Source organism: Palaemon carinicauda, chromosome 14 (assembly GCF_036898095.1).
Source record: "Palaemon carinicauda isolate YSFRI2023 chromosome 14, ASM3689809v2, whole genome shotgun sequence".
In the NCBI taxonomy this organism is placed as follows: domain Eukaryota; kingdom Metazoa; phylum Arthropoda; class Malacostraca; order Decapoda; family Palaemonidae; genus Palaemon; species Palaemon carinicauda.
The window spans coordinates 4337707-4352570 of NC_090738.1; the positions used below are offsets into that span (position 1 = coordinate 4337707).

General features: G+C 39.6%; 1 protein-coding gene across 1 annotated transcript in view; it reads right to left on the reverse strand.

The window, feature by feature from the left end:
• The window catches only part of LOC137653847 (uncharacterized), an 829144-nt gene that overhangs the window by 741636 nt on the left and 72644 nt on the right, over positions 1-14864 (reverse strand). Inside the window, exon 4 of the mRNA XM_068387498.1 lies at positions 3740-3846. Coding sequence (XP_068243599.1) covers positions 3740-3846 — 107 coding nt within the window. The remainder of the gene's footprint in view (positions 1-3739; positions 3847-14864) is intronic.

Below are 14864 nucleotides of genomic sequence, written 5' to 3' on the forward strand. Positions count from 1 at the left end.
TTGTGGAATGCTATGGTTGTGGCAAGCCCATGAATATCATGTACTCGAGGGGAGAACCTTGGAGTCGCTTTCCCTGAGGATTTATAAGCTCTCATGATAGTGTTGCTCAACCAGAAAGAAATAGTGTTTCTGAATACTTTCATTTTGGAGCTGCCAATGCTCACAAACAAATTGGAGATTTTAGGCCTAAGATGTTGCTTTCTTTTCAAATATTTACACACAGCTTTTAAGGAACATACTAACATGTAATCCAGGTCATCAGTTACCTCTTTGAGAGAAAAGATTGTGAAAGAGTCAAATCTGAGATCATTATCAACCAGATTTTGGGTTTTGGACACAAATTCTGGAACTAAAGACAAATATAGTTCTCTCCACCTTCTGGCATGTAACGTAAGATGAGATAAACCATGTAATTCATTCACTCTCTTGGCTGAAGCTAATACAAGGAGGAAGACAGTCTGTAAGGTAAGGTCTCTGCCTAAGGCTTTATGCCTAAGTTCGTATGGGTCTTGTTTAAAGGCCTGTAGTGCTTTAGTCACATCCCAGGAAGGGGATTTGAGTTCTGTAGCCTTTCACCATAGTAACTGTGGAAGACTTTCGGGGATATCCAAAAAGCTGCTTCACAATTGGTTTCAAAAAGCCTTTCTTTTGGAAAAGATGCTGGATAGTGAAAGGACAGGCAATGCACTGCATCATGGAATTTTCTTATGTAAGGTTAGGGTAGCAAGTCTTTCCATTCTGGAAGTTCTCTTGACACTTCTGTAAGAAGTTCCAGCAAGTCTGAATACTACTCCACTGCTGACCACTTTGGGGCTACTAACGTTACTCTGATTCCCTCTGATGTTCAGACTCTGTTTAATGTCTGCCAAATCAGACAGAATGGTGGGAAGGCGTGAAAGTCTTGTCCATCTTCCATCACTGCAGCTTGGTTTGGAACTGGAGAGCAATACACCGGGAGTTTGTGATTTAGGTGGGTGGTGAACTGGTCCAGAAAGGGGGAACCCCACAAAGTATCAACTCTTTTCACAACTAGAGGAAGGCAAGACCATTCAGAACCAACTGTCATTCTTCGACGGCTCAGATGGTCTGCTATGACATTCCTCTTCCCAGGAGAGAGATCACCTGGATCTATTCACACTACATTATCTCTACTGCTAGATTGCATAGCAGGAAAGATGCTGCACCTCCTTGTAGGTCACCACGGTGGAGTTGTCGCTCATCAAAACCCCGGAGTGAAAACTCAGGTTTGTTATCAGTGTATGTCAAGGTTTTATCATACTGTTTCCTAGCCGAAAGTTTATAAAACTCTGGGGGAACTTTAAAGTAATGTGGAGATGATCTACCATGCCCTATGGAATGTGGAGGGCGTACAGTAGCACTAACTCATACATAATTATGTTATGAAGAAATACTCCCGCATCAAAATGGTAGCGAGTTTAGTGATGTCATGATGCTTAGAGATGACACCTTGCTTAGACATGTCGGTCTACCCAAAATGCGGAGGAGTTACCTCACGCATTGAGATGGTGTTGCATACAGTAACATCATCACTTTTAAATACAGCGGCACATTCAGACTTGTTATTCTGAACGTTCGACCTAGCTGAATTATTAATATCTAAAATTCTATGTAAAGTAGGATTTGTTATACTCGGCTTCACAGTGTTATTAGGCTTGGAAGGAGAAATTTGTTTAGAGCATAAAGGCATTACCAAGTCTTGTGGGGGGGACACAGCCAAACTGGTCTGACCACCCTCATAATAAAGAGATAACAAGGCTACTGATACATTCCAGGAATTTTTCTGAGGAGATATCTGTTGAGGATCCCTAGGTGTATAAGGCAGGCCTTACTCGTTGTTTCGAGCTGGAGACTAGTAATGTCTTTCAGTAAGGCTGCCTCAGTACAGGGGGAAATGACAGCCTCTACTCAAGGGTTCCGATGGTAACACGGAGATTATTTCATTGCTTTGATAAGAGACACCTCTAAAAGGGGGAACATCTTATCTGTAGACTTTAATTTGGTATATATAAACCTCTGCTCAACGCACTCATAAGGGGGACGAGGGAGATCTAGACACAACAGAATAATCAGAGATAAATAGAAAACCTAAAGGATGTGGCTCAGGGAGCACAGTGACCGTAGCCAGGGGATCCACAATAAGTACTGGTTCAAGCTCATATTGTACATTATCAACACTGGGTGATGAAATATTAACAAAATTATGGCTTTCGTCATCTGTGACTGAAGTCTCAGTGAGTTCCTGACATGAAGGACCTGGAAAGAGGATAACATTCACCGAAGTATCAATCTCACGTTTCCTATTATTGCTGACAGAAGACAAAGAAGAGGAACAATCTCTCTAAGAGAGTTTCTTGTGGAGAGAACAATATCTCTCCAACTGGGAGGACGATCATTCCCTACAGTACTCACATGGTGATTCCAAAGAACATCTTTTATCCCTACATGAAGGACAAAGCAGGTGTGGATCTACTTCTACCTGGCTCATAAATATACCACTGGGGTGACCATCCGGGCCAGGGCATGAACGCATTGAATTCGACATAATCGTCGTAAGGCACCCCCTTCGTAATCTTACAAATAATGATAGAATTTAAGTGACAGTCAATGTCAAAGACTCAAGAGACACAATCATTAAGCACGATGTGGATATGGTGCGGGCGCTGCGGATGTGTCTGATCGCAAAGAGGAGGAAGGCACGTCCGACCTCCTTCATGACCAGAAGTGTTGTGGGGAAGCACTTTGAACAAACTTATGCATTATGTGCAGCAGTTGCCTGGCAATGAAGCATGACGCAATCAAACCAATATCTTTTAATTGTATGGTCATAGAAAACGAAACTAGAAGTAACCCATATAAATGGCTCGAAAACTTATATCTGCGTATGAATAAACATTTATTGAGGGACTTTTTGTACTTTCTAAAGAACATAAAATTAGCTGTGCTATGCAATACTCATTTTGTTATTCGCTTAAAAGATAATTGGGTATTCACATATATTTCTGTTTTAGCTGCAAAGTTTGCTAATGCCAAGATTTTGTTCGTAGGTCCAGATGAGTTAGTTTTCTTTAATTCCGCGAAAAACAATTCATTTGACATGCAAAATGTTATCCTACCAATTTGCCACACATTCTCACACTTCAAATTACTTTATGCAATGATGACTGACTAAGGTCAACCAGATGTACTTACAAAAAAATAACATTTCTATTTTATTGAAAGAACTATACTGCATAGACATAAACATCCATTCTAAAAACTATTAAATGAAAATTATTATCCTATCAACACTATAATTTTTGCATTTCAAATATTTACGATTTCCAAGATTTACCATCTGTTACTCTTCACAGAACAAATAATGATTAAGAATTAAGCCTTGGGTAAAGTAGCATAAGTATTCTAACCTTTATTTTACAAGTTGGGCATGCAAATAATTTTCCTTTGTATACAGGCAATTAAGAAATAGTTTAAACTTACAAATATCAAAGAGAGTTTTATCTTAAATACTCTGTTATGACTCTTATGATAAGTCATTTGAAATTTAAAAGAAAACTTTAAGCTGATTTGCCTCCTTACAATGTTGCATCATACTTTTGGAAAACATAAATAATAAAATAAGGTTACATTACTATTGACCAATATAGACACTGTAACCTCTGATTTTCAATCACATTAGATTGTTCATTGGTAAAAGAGAATATCTTACTATTCATCTTACTTATGAAAACGTTTTGCTTTTTGAATTCTGGATCGTCGGCGATGCAATAGCTGACTGTGATCCCAAGGACTGGAACCATCTCCTACAGGAGCAGGTACAGCCCCATACTGCAATATACAAGTACAGAAAAGCATATATGTGTATACTGTACATAATAAACAAATGAATAAATAAACATATAAATATATAAACAGTAATAACTTACCATATCACGGTTCTCCTATATATTACAGATTTATAAATATGATTTATCAATAATACTTATCTGAATAATTTAGCTAGCTCTCAATCCAAATAACCTGCCAAAATTTTTATAACATTGGCATCCATGATACATCCTATTCTGTCCTGCCGTGTGTAACAATGACAGCTGGAAAAGAAGTCCAAACTATTCTTTTGTTCGTTGCGTAATACCAGAAGTGGGGAATGCTGGGTGGATCTACCTAAATTATCCAGTTATTATTACCTCTGCCAAGAAAGTTATATTTTCAAGTCAGTTTATTTATTTATTTATTAATTTGTCTATGTCTATGGACAGGATTACGTCAAAACTACTCAACGGATTTTGACGAAATGCTCACCACAGATAGATCTTACATTATGGGTGACCCCATGAAATTTTGAAGATAATCCAGATGCGGATTTTAGATCCGTATTTGCATTTTTCACCATTTTAAAGGTAACGTTAAAACGAATGGATGGATTTTTACGAAATTTTCACCACAGATAAATCTAGGCCATAGATTACTCCATTAACTTGTGGAGACGATCCGGTACTGGATACGGATTCTAAATCCGGATTTGCATTTTTCACAATTTTAGAGATTATGTCAAAACAAATTAACACATTGGGTTTTTACCAAATTTTAGCAATGAATAGATATTGTGCATCGGAAGAAACCATGAAATCTTGGAGATGATACGGATTAAGATCACGATTCTGGATCAACATTGTACTTTTCACCAACTACTGTACATACAGCATATGAAAAGTGGGAGGCAATGTTCATAGACTTTGAAAAAATGTTAATAATATTCGTTGGTGGAGGTCTGAAATTTCTGATTGTTCTTGTTAATATCAATTTTAGAATGAAAATTCCATACTGACAAACATTACCTTAGGATAATTTAGCTAGCTCTGTTATCCCTGATGACAAGGAGGCAACTGAAAGAATTTTCCCTTTTTATAATAGGAGGTAACAACAAAAATTATTTTAAGTGAGAAAATACAATTATCACCTGAACCAATGGGGTACAGAAGTGCCGAGGGAAAATGGAGGTCAGTCCAGACAGTGACTGGCTGAACAATCACTCGGAAGGAGAAGGACAGACTATCACCCGGCAACCCCTCTGAGGAAACAACAAAATGTCTCAGCCTATGGAATCATAACAACTACGAGGTGAAAGGTGCCAAAAGAAAACTGACTAATTATCGCTAAAGGGAGGTCACAAGACAACAACTTTAGAGAAGTGCCAGATGACGACCGAACGGAATCAAACGAGACTCCCATGACAAACAAAGATGACCGCTTCTCACCAACTACCTCCTCCTTGCACAAGAACAAGACACAGAGGTAGGTGAAATAAAAAACAAAAACACTGTTTAAGATTATTATAGCCAAACAAAATATAACAAAGAGCGTGAGGACGAAAGACTGAAAAGTCTCCAACAGAAAATTCAGCTCATATGGAAAAACGAAAATCTTCGTAAATCCACAAAGGACCAAAGACAAGCAGTCAGGAGCCAATCTGAGTCTGGCATCAAAAGAGGTCCTTCACAGCAAAGGCCCCAATCGAGAAAGAAAATCAAATAAAGGAATCCTAAATGTCTTGGCAGAGGAAACCCCTACATACCTCCTGCTCAACGGCCAAAAAGGAGGGAGGGTACAAATTGAGTTAGAATTAGATCGGTTACCAGGACAGCCTTGTAATTAAATCCTCAAAGGTGCCGACCAGAGAGTACTTGGAGGAATAATCAGGGGAAACACCTTGCTGTGGGCTAAGTGAAGCCTTGCTGTGGGCTAAGTGAAGCCACTTTGGTACCTGGCAGCCATATTGGACTGGCAATTGAATCCCTGACTGACCAACCTGGGTTCACGACCTCACCTGAACTTAAGGTGTCAGTTTTTTAAATATCTTACTTTACAACACATGAATCAATGAATAGATAAAGTAGTTAAAGTGTTTTAACATTTTTGCAGAGCGTAAGCATTAACACAATGTGATTATAGTACCATTTATAAATAAAATGAGTAATCGCACTTTAAATGTGACAGTTGTTTTGGAAGACGCTGCCACTTTTCTTGTTACCTTTGCCAGGTGATATCCTAGTCCATGTCACATGATAAAACTTGTGAGCAATTCCTTTGGAGATAAAGAAAAATTTCATTGATAAGAATGGAAATTATGTGAAATGAGATTACACAGATCATTTGCACAGACTCTCCAAGAAAAAAAAACGAACTCCATTTAGGTAACAAGCTCAGAGCTACTCATGTGACAGGGTAAAAGGAAACAAAGATGAACATTAAGTTAGCAGTACAGCTATAATTCTGCCTTGATGAAAAATTAAGTGAATTTGAGGGAAGTAACGCTACTGTTGATTTCACTACATAGTGAGTTCTAGAAATTCAAAAGCCAGGGGATTTAAATGCCCAATTCAAAAAAGTAGTGCAAATAATATTGAATATTTTCTAATATAAGCAAAAACATATTTAAGTTCATTGAGACTTCTAGATGGTCATGTCATCTTAAAATCCTATACAAAAACTGAATTCATTGTCATTCTATATTGCATACGAAGTCTTCAGATTTTGTACGAAAATTGTATTGCATGTGATGGTGGGCCTTTGCAATTGTTGATTACCTAAAAATTCAGTCAAGGATACATTGAACTATTCTTTGGTCAAGTAAGAAGCATAGAAGGCAATAATGATAAACCAACAGCGAGACAGTTCACTGCGGCTTACAAAAGTTTGTTTGTTCTTAATGACTTGATAGATACCATTTGTTGCAAGTGCTTGACATTGGAATCAGTGCCCATATTAAATAATTCAAGTAGCATAAACAATTCTGTTGCCTATTACAATAAATCATATAAATGCATCTGTCTCAAGAAAGATTCTTAGAAGGTATTCACAAAGTACATTCAGAGGATATAATTATATTTCTAACCGTTACCAATTGTCAAAATGTTCAAATGAAAATGTAGCTTATATTGCAGGCTTTGTCTGGTTGGATATGCACGATGCTATAAGCCCAAGGGATCCAACAAGGAAAAATAGTCCAGTGAGGAAAGAAAATTGGGAAATAAACTACAAGAGAAGTTTAAGAACAATAAATAAACTATAAAAACTTCAAAATAACAAGAAGAGAAATAAGATAGAATAGTGTGCCTAAGTGTACCTTCAACCAAGAGAACTCTACCCCAAGACAGTGGAGGACCATGGTACAAAGGCTATGGTACTACCCAAGACTAGAGAACGATGGTTCGATTTTGGAGTGTCCTTCTCCTAGAAGAGTTGCTTCCCATAGCTAAAAGTTTCTTCTACTCTTACAGTATGAGGCTTGTATTGGTGCAACAAACTGTAATTATCACTACATCCTCATCAAATTAAAACCATAAAAAATTGCTTTATCCATCAAATAATGCAATTGATATACATTACTTGTGAAAAATACATGAAGAGATGTTGTCTTGTGACAAAGCACTTGGGAGAGCAAGCTTCTATAAATTTGTCAAGTTCCGTACTGGCAGCTTATAAAAGCAAAACTTTTCTGAGTTTAATCATCACATGCATGATACACAGTCATTGGACAATCACTTACACTTATTAAATTGGAAGTGATTTATAATCATGCTGGTAAGCAGATTACTGTTAAAACTTAACACACAGGTTGGAGTAAAGTCACCAGTTATATACTAAACTGACTTATATTAGGGGTTAACAATTCCTATTGATAAGTAATAGCATGCGAAAAATATAATAAGGCCCAAAGAATTAACAAATATAAAGGAAATAGCTTTGAATTTGGGTCAGTAATAGGTTATATGTATATAACATAATTAAAAATTTTCAATTGTACTTCGAAGTAATAAGTAAGGTATTATGTATGATGAAATTATTTACTAAGTTCTTTATAACAATGATAAAATATCAATCATCTTTAACCTCCATTTAAGCCATAAAAAGGCTCAATATGAAAATAAACATCGGAAAAATAATAGAAGTGTTCCTATTAATCCTTATGGTTTGGTGTTTCTTTTGCCATTCCTGGGAGTGGCTGACACGCTGTTAACTGGCTTTACTTTACTGAGCGGTCTGACCCATACAGGGCGCCTCCTAATATCCCTTAAATCCTGAGAATGGCATAAGAGGAGAGAAAGGCATAGTTGGTAGTTTTTCTACCAAAGAGATGTTAACCGTCTTGCTGGAACAGTGTTAGGTGAAGTGGGAAACTTCACACAGACCAGGGTAGCAAACATCAAACGGCAGACTACCTGTCGTTTCACAGAAGACGCATGGCCAGAAAGAGAGGGGACAGGTAGAAGGTGATTCATGTGCATGAAGTGAGCACCTAGACTGATCAAACCTCGTAGTATTAAGCGTTCTGGAGTTATGATAAACAACAGCCAGGGTTTCCATCACTGACTGAGAACATCTCCCAATTCACCCTCAAAGGAGCTGTTGCCAAGCAACATCAGGAGTCAGCAGGCACCAATTCACTTGAAAACGAAAGAGGCTGGTCAAAACCCAAAGTTGTCAGCACAGGCCTTAAACAATCTTAACGCTAGAGACAATAAGGTGATGTCACCAAGAAAAAAAGAACGCAGGAGGGGGACACCTCATTTCAGTGGAATGCATTCCTGGACCAAGCCATTGATTTAAGTGTTAGTAGACAAGAGGGAATGCCACCCGTGACTCAAGTTACCAAACACCGACACCAGACTACCTGCTTTCTGATTCATCAAGGCACTGTGCCAAGCAAAAGGCACAAGAAAGAAGCCCTAAAACGCTCAGCAGCTAAGACGAGGGAGCACAATAACAGTATGTTACGACCTGAATGGTCTCCAGGATAGACTGATTACTAAATTCTCAAGGGTGCCAAACACATAGGCCTAATGAATACCAAACCACTCATGTCAATGACTTACTAGTTCAGTGTCAGGCAAAAATGGGGGAAATTTCACACAGCCCATAGTCACCAACATCAACCAGTAGACTACCTGTTACCTCACAGAAGGAGTCACTGTCGGCAAGAAGCCATCTCCAACACTTGACGACAGGAACATTTCACCATTGTAGTCATGACTCCGAGAGTTTGAAATCCTGGATCCTGGTCTCCATGGACACCCAGGATGCCCAACCCTCAAAATGTCTCTCTGAAAGAATGAAACCACATTCTAGACAAAAAAGTTACAAAAACTACCAAGGAGACTATAAAGCAACAAGGGCGATTAGGTGCATTGGATTTTTTTTTACTTAAGAGTACGAGAGGTTCTCACTAGACAAGTAATCAGTAGCTCACTGTTTCCCTGTTCCTAGCCCACATGGAAACCCTCTACCCTGCTGGACCTAACAGATCAGTTTGTTGTATATAGTCTTAAGGAAGGGATTATACAGTGTATTCCACATAAAATGTCAATTCCACAGATTGAAGCACTTAGAAAACAAGAAAGACATCGGTCCTTGAAATCTTTCAGATGTCTAGCATGAGCTTGTTGTAAGACTAGGAGCCATATATCAAAGGCTCTAGAATTTAGAATAGCAATACATCTTGGTTCTTATCTTAAAATAATTTTCAACTATTCTCATGTTAATACGAGAGTTGGTTGCACGATGGGTAGTAATTCCCTTAGATATTCGAATAAGAGTCATTATGATGCAAAGTTGGGAGATTCCAGGAAGCCTAAACACACAAGAATAATTTGATAAAAAAAGAACTATTGAACAGCAAGAAATCGTTAAATAAAACAGCAATAAAAGGTTCACATGGAAACATCTACATGTACTAAGAGGCCTATATGCAAATGATTTATCGTTTGATCTTGCCACTCGATTGAATTCAAACAATACTCCCTCTAAACGGCTCGGCCTATTTCCTATTTTCTTTCTTCTTGGTCCTTGATCATTTCTACACCACCAGGCTTTTTGTAAAAAAAAAAAAATAAAGCATTTCTCTGTTTCGAGATGTTCTTTGGCTCTTTTAGGTAATTGAATGAGCAAACAACAATATGCTAATAACTACCCAAATGGTGTGCTCCTACTGGCCAAGGTCTAAATTAGTCCTTGCTATTGGCTAAGTCGATAGAGAGGCAATGCCTCAAATGTTCCTCAAAGCCAGATTTTTTCTAGTATTTTTTCGTAAAAAAAAAGTGGATCGGTGGCCCTCTGTTTGTATCTTTAAAACATGGGAAAATGCAGTCAATTATCAAAGAAAGGATTATATTCTTTCTTTGAAAATACTGTCACTATGTTGTGGCAATTAATTAATAAATAATTTTCACTGAAACATGAGCAGAAATCTTCTTCAAAGGGAATCAATGAATCTCTTTAATTACGTAATAGAGGAAATATGTCTCTCGATGACTGTTAAATTACTGGAACAGTTTACTGTCAAATGTTCATAATTGTAGATAACATTGAATCACTTAACAGATACAGACACTCGGGGAGAATGGACTTAGAGGGGAAATGGGTAAAGTACCTTACAAAGACATAAAATTGGGCATCTTGTTAAGTGTTGACACCAGCTATGGCTGAAACAAGCCTACCATGGCTGATGGGCTTATTATGGGTTGCCCACTCACAAGCTTGACCTGAACTAACTACTCTTGGCTTCCTAGCTGTTATTGCACACACATTGCTGGGGAGTATGAGGGCTTGTCTTCCCTCTGGGTAGCGGTGGCAGGGGATGCAACCGTATCCAGCTAGTTCTCACCTCCTGTACGTCCCCTCTCCCCGGTGTACCTGTTGACATGGAAACAGATTCAGTAGCCTACATGTGGGGCTTGGGTCACCAGATATTTAACAATGACAGGACAATTAGTCCATACTGATTTCCACTTTACACGGAACATGGAGATGAGGTCATAGGTCGGCAACCGCCGCCCTACTTCCTGTACACTTACCTAACACAGTTAATAGCTTTCAAGAATTTGTCTTAACTCCCATTAATATTTTTACTTTAATCTCCCTGTATTGTGACAATACACTAAAAGTCTATTTTGGGCTCGAGCCATGTCGTCCTGATGGAAGTTCTCTTCGGCTGCTTCCTACTGTATAATATTTCTGCGAGTGATATTACAAGAGGTTCTAACTCCCGGAACAACTATCCGTAGATATCGTGTATAATCAGGGACGTATCCTAAGATAACCATAGATATCTGCACCCCCAACAGACTTTACCTAGTCTAATCCACTAAGGCAAAGGATAAGTGAGGAGCCGTTACATATCCTATCACTCTTCTATGCTCCCATACATCTCTGGCGCTTCATTACTTTGTTTGCAGCTTCACGCTACTGTTCTATTGTTTGTTGTGTGCTCTTTATCAGCTTATTTTGAATATTTCTTCGTATGATGGCTTCCTCTTTTTCGTCTAAGTTCAGTACCTACCTCTCTTTGCAGTTTGATTTAGCTGTAAATGATTTGGATCCCTACGGGGAAAATCATTTAGCTTTTTTGATTGAGGAAGCCTGAGCACTTCGAGTCCAGCTAGCTTGGGCATCGGGTTTCGTACCCGATCGTCCTTATTTTCGTGTTCTCTTGTTTTATTTTTGTAAGATTCACATTAGCTAGTGGTTTTTTAGCATTGCGATGCTTTGGGCTCTATTTTAAGTTTGCATTTACATTGCATTTTTGTATTTTATGATTTTTGTGGGTGCATGTCAGTTTCGGTTAGCCTAGCCTAGAGACGGTACTTTTTAGTTGAAGACGGACTCACCGATGTCAATTTGGTCTATAGTTCCGGACTCACTGACAGTGGTTTTTTCCACTCGGGGATGTTTATCTCAGTTATACTAGTTTTCTGGGTTTTTTGGTCCACTTGTTGGCAATTTCTTGGTATTTTGACCGTTTAGGCTCTTGGCCATCATGCTACAAGCATCCGAGAATTTCAGGGCTAGGTACGGGCAGTTTTGGCGCTCCCCTTTGCGAAGGGTGGGCTCATTTATTGGAATTAAAGTCGGTTCGCTGACTTTCTGTACTGCCATTTCCTTTAGCCTCTGGGATTTTTCTTTTGACTTGTCGCACTCAGGCCTAGCCTATCCTTCGACAGCGTCTCATTGGATCTGCCATGCTACATTCATTTGAGATTTTTCATGCTGGGTTCTGGCAGTTCTTTCAAGTTAAGATTTGCAAAGGGTGAGCTCAAAATGTCGGTGCGCTGACTCTAGTGTTCTGCCGTTTCCTAGTCTCTGGGATTTTTAGATCGAAAAGCATTAAACTTTGTTATTTACTTTAGTTATTGGGCATACTACACCATGTCGTTACCTCTTCCTGTGGTTGGTCTTCCCGAAACTGACATCGACCTTAGAATTATTTTTATGATGCTGTGTTTTTGCAATTGTTGTTTGAGAGGCCTAGTCCCTTCGGGGTTGTGGCCCTCCAGAGCCGTCAACATACCTCTCTATAAGGAGTGAGTTGTTAGACTGACGCCAGTGCCCGTACTTGCGGCCTTGTCGTCTCCTACGGCATTCCTAATCTTAGGCATGTAATAGTGATACGTCGCTATTTACGGCGGTGTCACCTCTGTCACAACCTCCTTATACGGCACTACGTTCCTGGGGAAATTATTGCCATTTGACTATGCCGCCATACTTACCGAAACTGTCGTTACTGGTGGCAGGTCTAGCCCCTTCATAGGGGAATATTTTTTATGCCTCTGCTTTGGGGAGAGCTCTGGGTTGACGACAATGCCGTTACCTAAGTGTGCCGTTACTACCGTCAACATTTTTACCTTTATGGCATATGTTTTTTCCTCCCTTTTGAGACCGCCTTCTATATGGTGGGTGCTCTACTATCTGCTGAAGAGTACAATTCCAGATTTACATAAAGACCTTATTTCTACTAGTTGTGAGGTTTCTTTATGTATGCTGGCCATGGAGGTCTCTTTAACGAAAGGTCTTCCGTGTCTAGGCTTAGAAATAACCACTACATTTGGTTTTTTGTTTCTATCAATTTATCCAGTTATCCATGTGGATTGGATTTGTGATCGGTAAGTTTACAAGTTGGATCCTTTATTGGGTTCTTTCTTGTAAGATTATTAATTAGAATTTTAGTCTTTTGTTGCTACGGACATTTGCTCAGTTATCGATGCGTCGATATTGTATTCTATTTGGATTACGGGTTTGTTGCCTTTTGACTATCTTTTTCTCTGCGGAGATATAGAAGCTATGGTTCTTTTATGAGCATACTCTTTCCCCCGCATAAACCAAACGTATATATTGTTGTTAAGCATATATATATTGATGTTAAGCATAGCATTTACCCGTTAAAGACTAATTTTTCCAATTTAACGCCATTAACAGGGGTTTGGATATTTTGTTCTTTATCTCATACTTTCTCACCAATTGCAATTACACACAATTTGGGGATTACTGTACTATTCCCTTTTGTTGTCATCATAGAATGTTATTCATCCATTCTTTTCAGCTTGGTGATTCAAAGAGACCATTGTACTCATAATCTTTCTTTTCCTCCTTACAGGCGGGGTCTTCGAAGGAGATGCACTGCAGAGTGCAGATTTGTGCCAGGACCGTGAGAATCCCTGCAGTCATGATTCCTACAGGACCCATGCCAAGTGCCGGAGGATGAAGGGTCTAGTCTCTTACTGGAACCCTCAGGACTGTAGTGTGTGCAAAGACTTGCACCACTCGGGGTGGATATCGAAGGATATCTCCAACGGCAACCGGATGTTCTTTTAGAGATCTCTTCGTACCTGGGTCAGGGGATTTAAGAAGAATGCTGACCCAAAGGCTCCTTACCTTCCATCTATGGAGTGGGAGGATATCCTCTTCCCTGAGGCGGCTTCAGATTCAGTTTTGGGCCATTCCTAGCCTAGGCCCATACCAACCGTCCAGTTGCATGTGGATGAGGCTTCAAGTGCTATGAGCCTCAACCTCGATAACATGTTTATGGTTTCCTCTCTATCTCTGGGTAGAGAATCTGCTCTTTTGTCAACCGTGGAATATGGTGACGAAGCTTTCCCTCCGGTGGCTGATTCTTATCTGCCTGAGTTGGATGATGATAGTGTGGCGTCTGTAAGGGACTCTGTTATTTCGGGCGTTTCAACTACTACTACCACAGCAGCTTCTCTGTCTACGGTTACAACTACATCTTCCGTGTCGGGTGCGACGCCTGCTACTGTTCCTCCTCTTCCTCCCGTTGAGGCTGTAGAACCAAAACCCCCTAAATTCCCAAGTACTTTGGCTGACATGTCCCTCTTAGCTAACATGGAAGGGACTCAACAATATCAAATATCAAAGAATGATGTTCAAAGCCTTGCGTGAGGAGATTCAGGCTTTGAAATCTCAGGAGGACCCAGGTAAGGCTAAAGTCTTACCTTCTCAGCTACCTTTCTGTACTCAACAGAATGCCTGGAGGTACGCGGGTCACGCGGTACTTTCCGAGGGTATCCTCCACATTGGGGAAGGGTTTGGCTCCAGGCCGATAGCCTATCTGGAATTTTATCCACATATTGAGGCCTATCCCTTTTACTATGTAAGGTTGGCTGAAGGAGTCCCATTGAGAGATGACACTATCCCGAAAGAAACAATCCTTCTGGAACACACCAGAGCCCAGCACCTGGCCACGAAGGAAGTGAAGACAGCATGTATTAACATACAGCTAGGTGCTTTTGGTAAAAGGTTAGCCACCTTTGTAGCTCCAGATACAATGGTTTTTCCTTTTGCTTCGAAAGGTTTCATAGCTGTGGAAAAGGCCATCCAAGAAGGTAAATCTCTCCCGGTGTTGGAAGAATGCAGACCTGTGTCACTCGTTCTTCCACATGAGGCTGACCATTGGATGGATGTTCAGTTTACCTTTTCAGAAGGTAAACTGGATAAGGATGTAGCCAGTCGACAATTTAATGAAAAATTGCCTAGGATTCCTAAACACCTCCTTA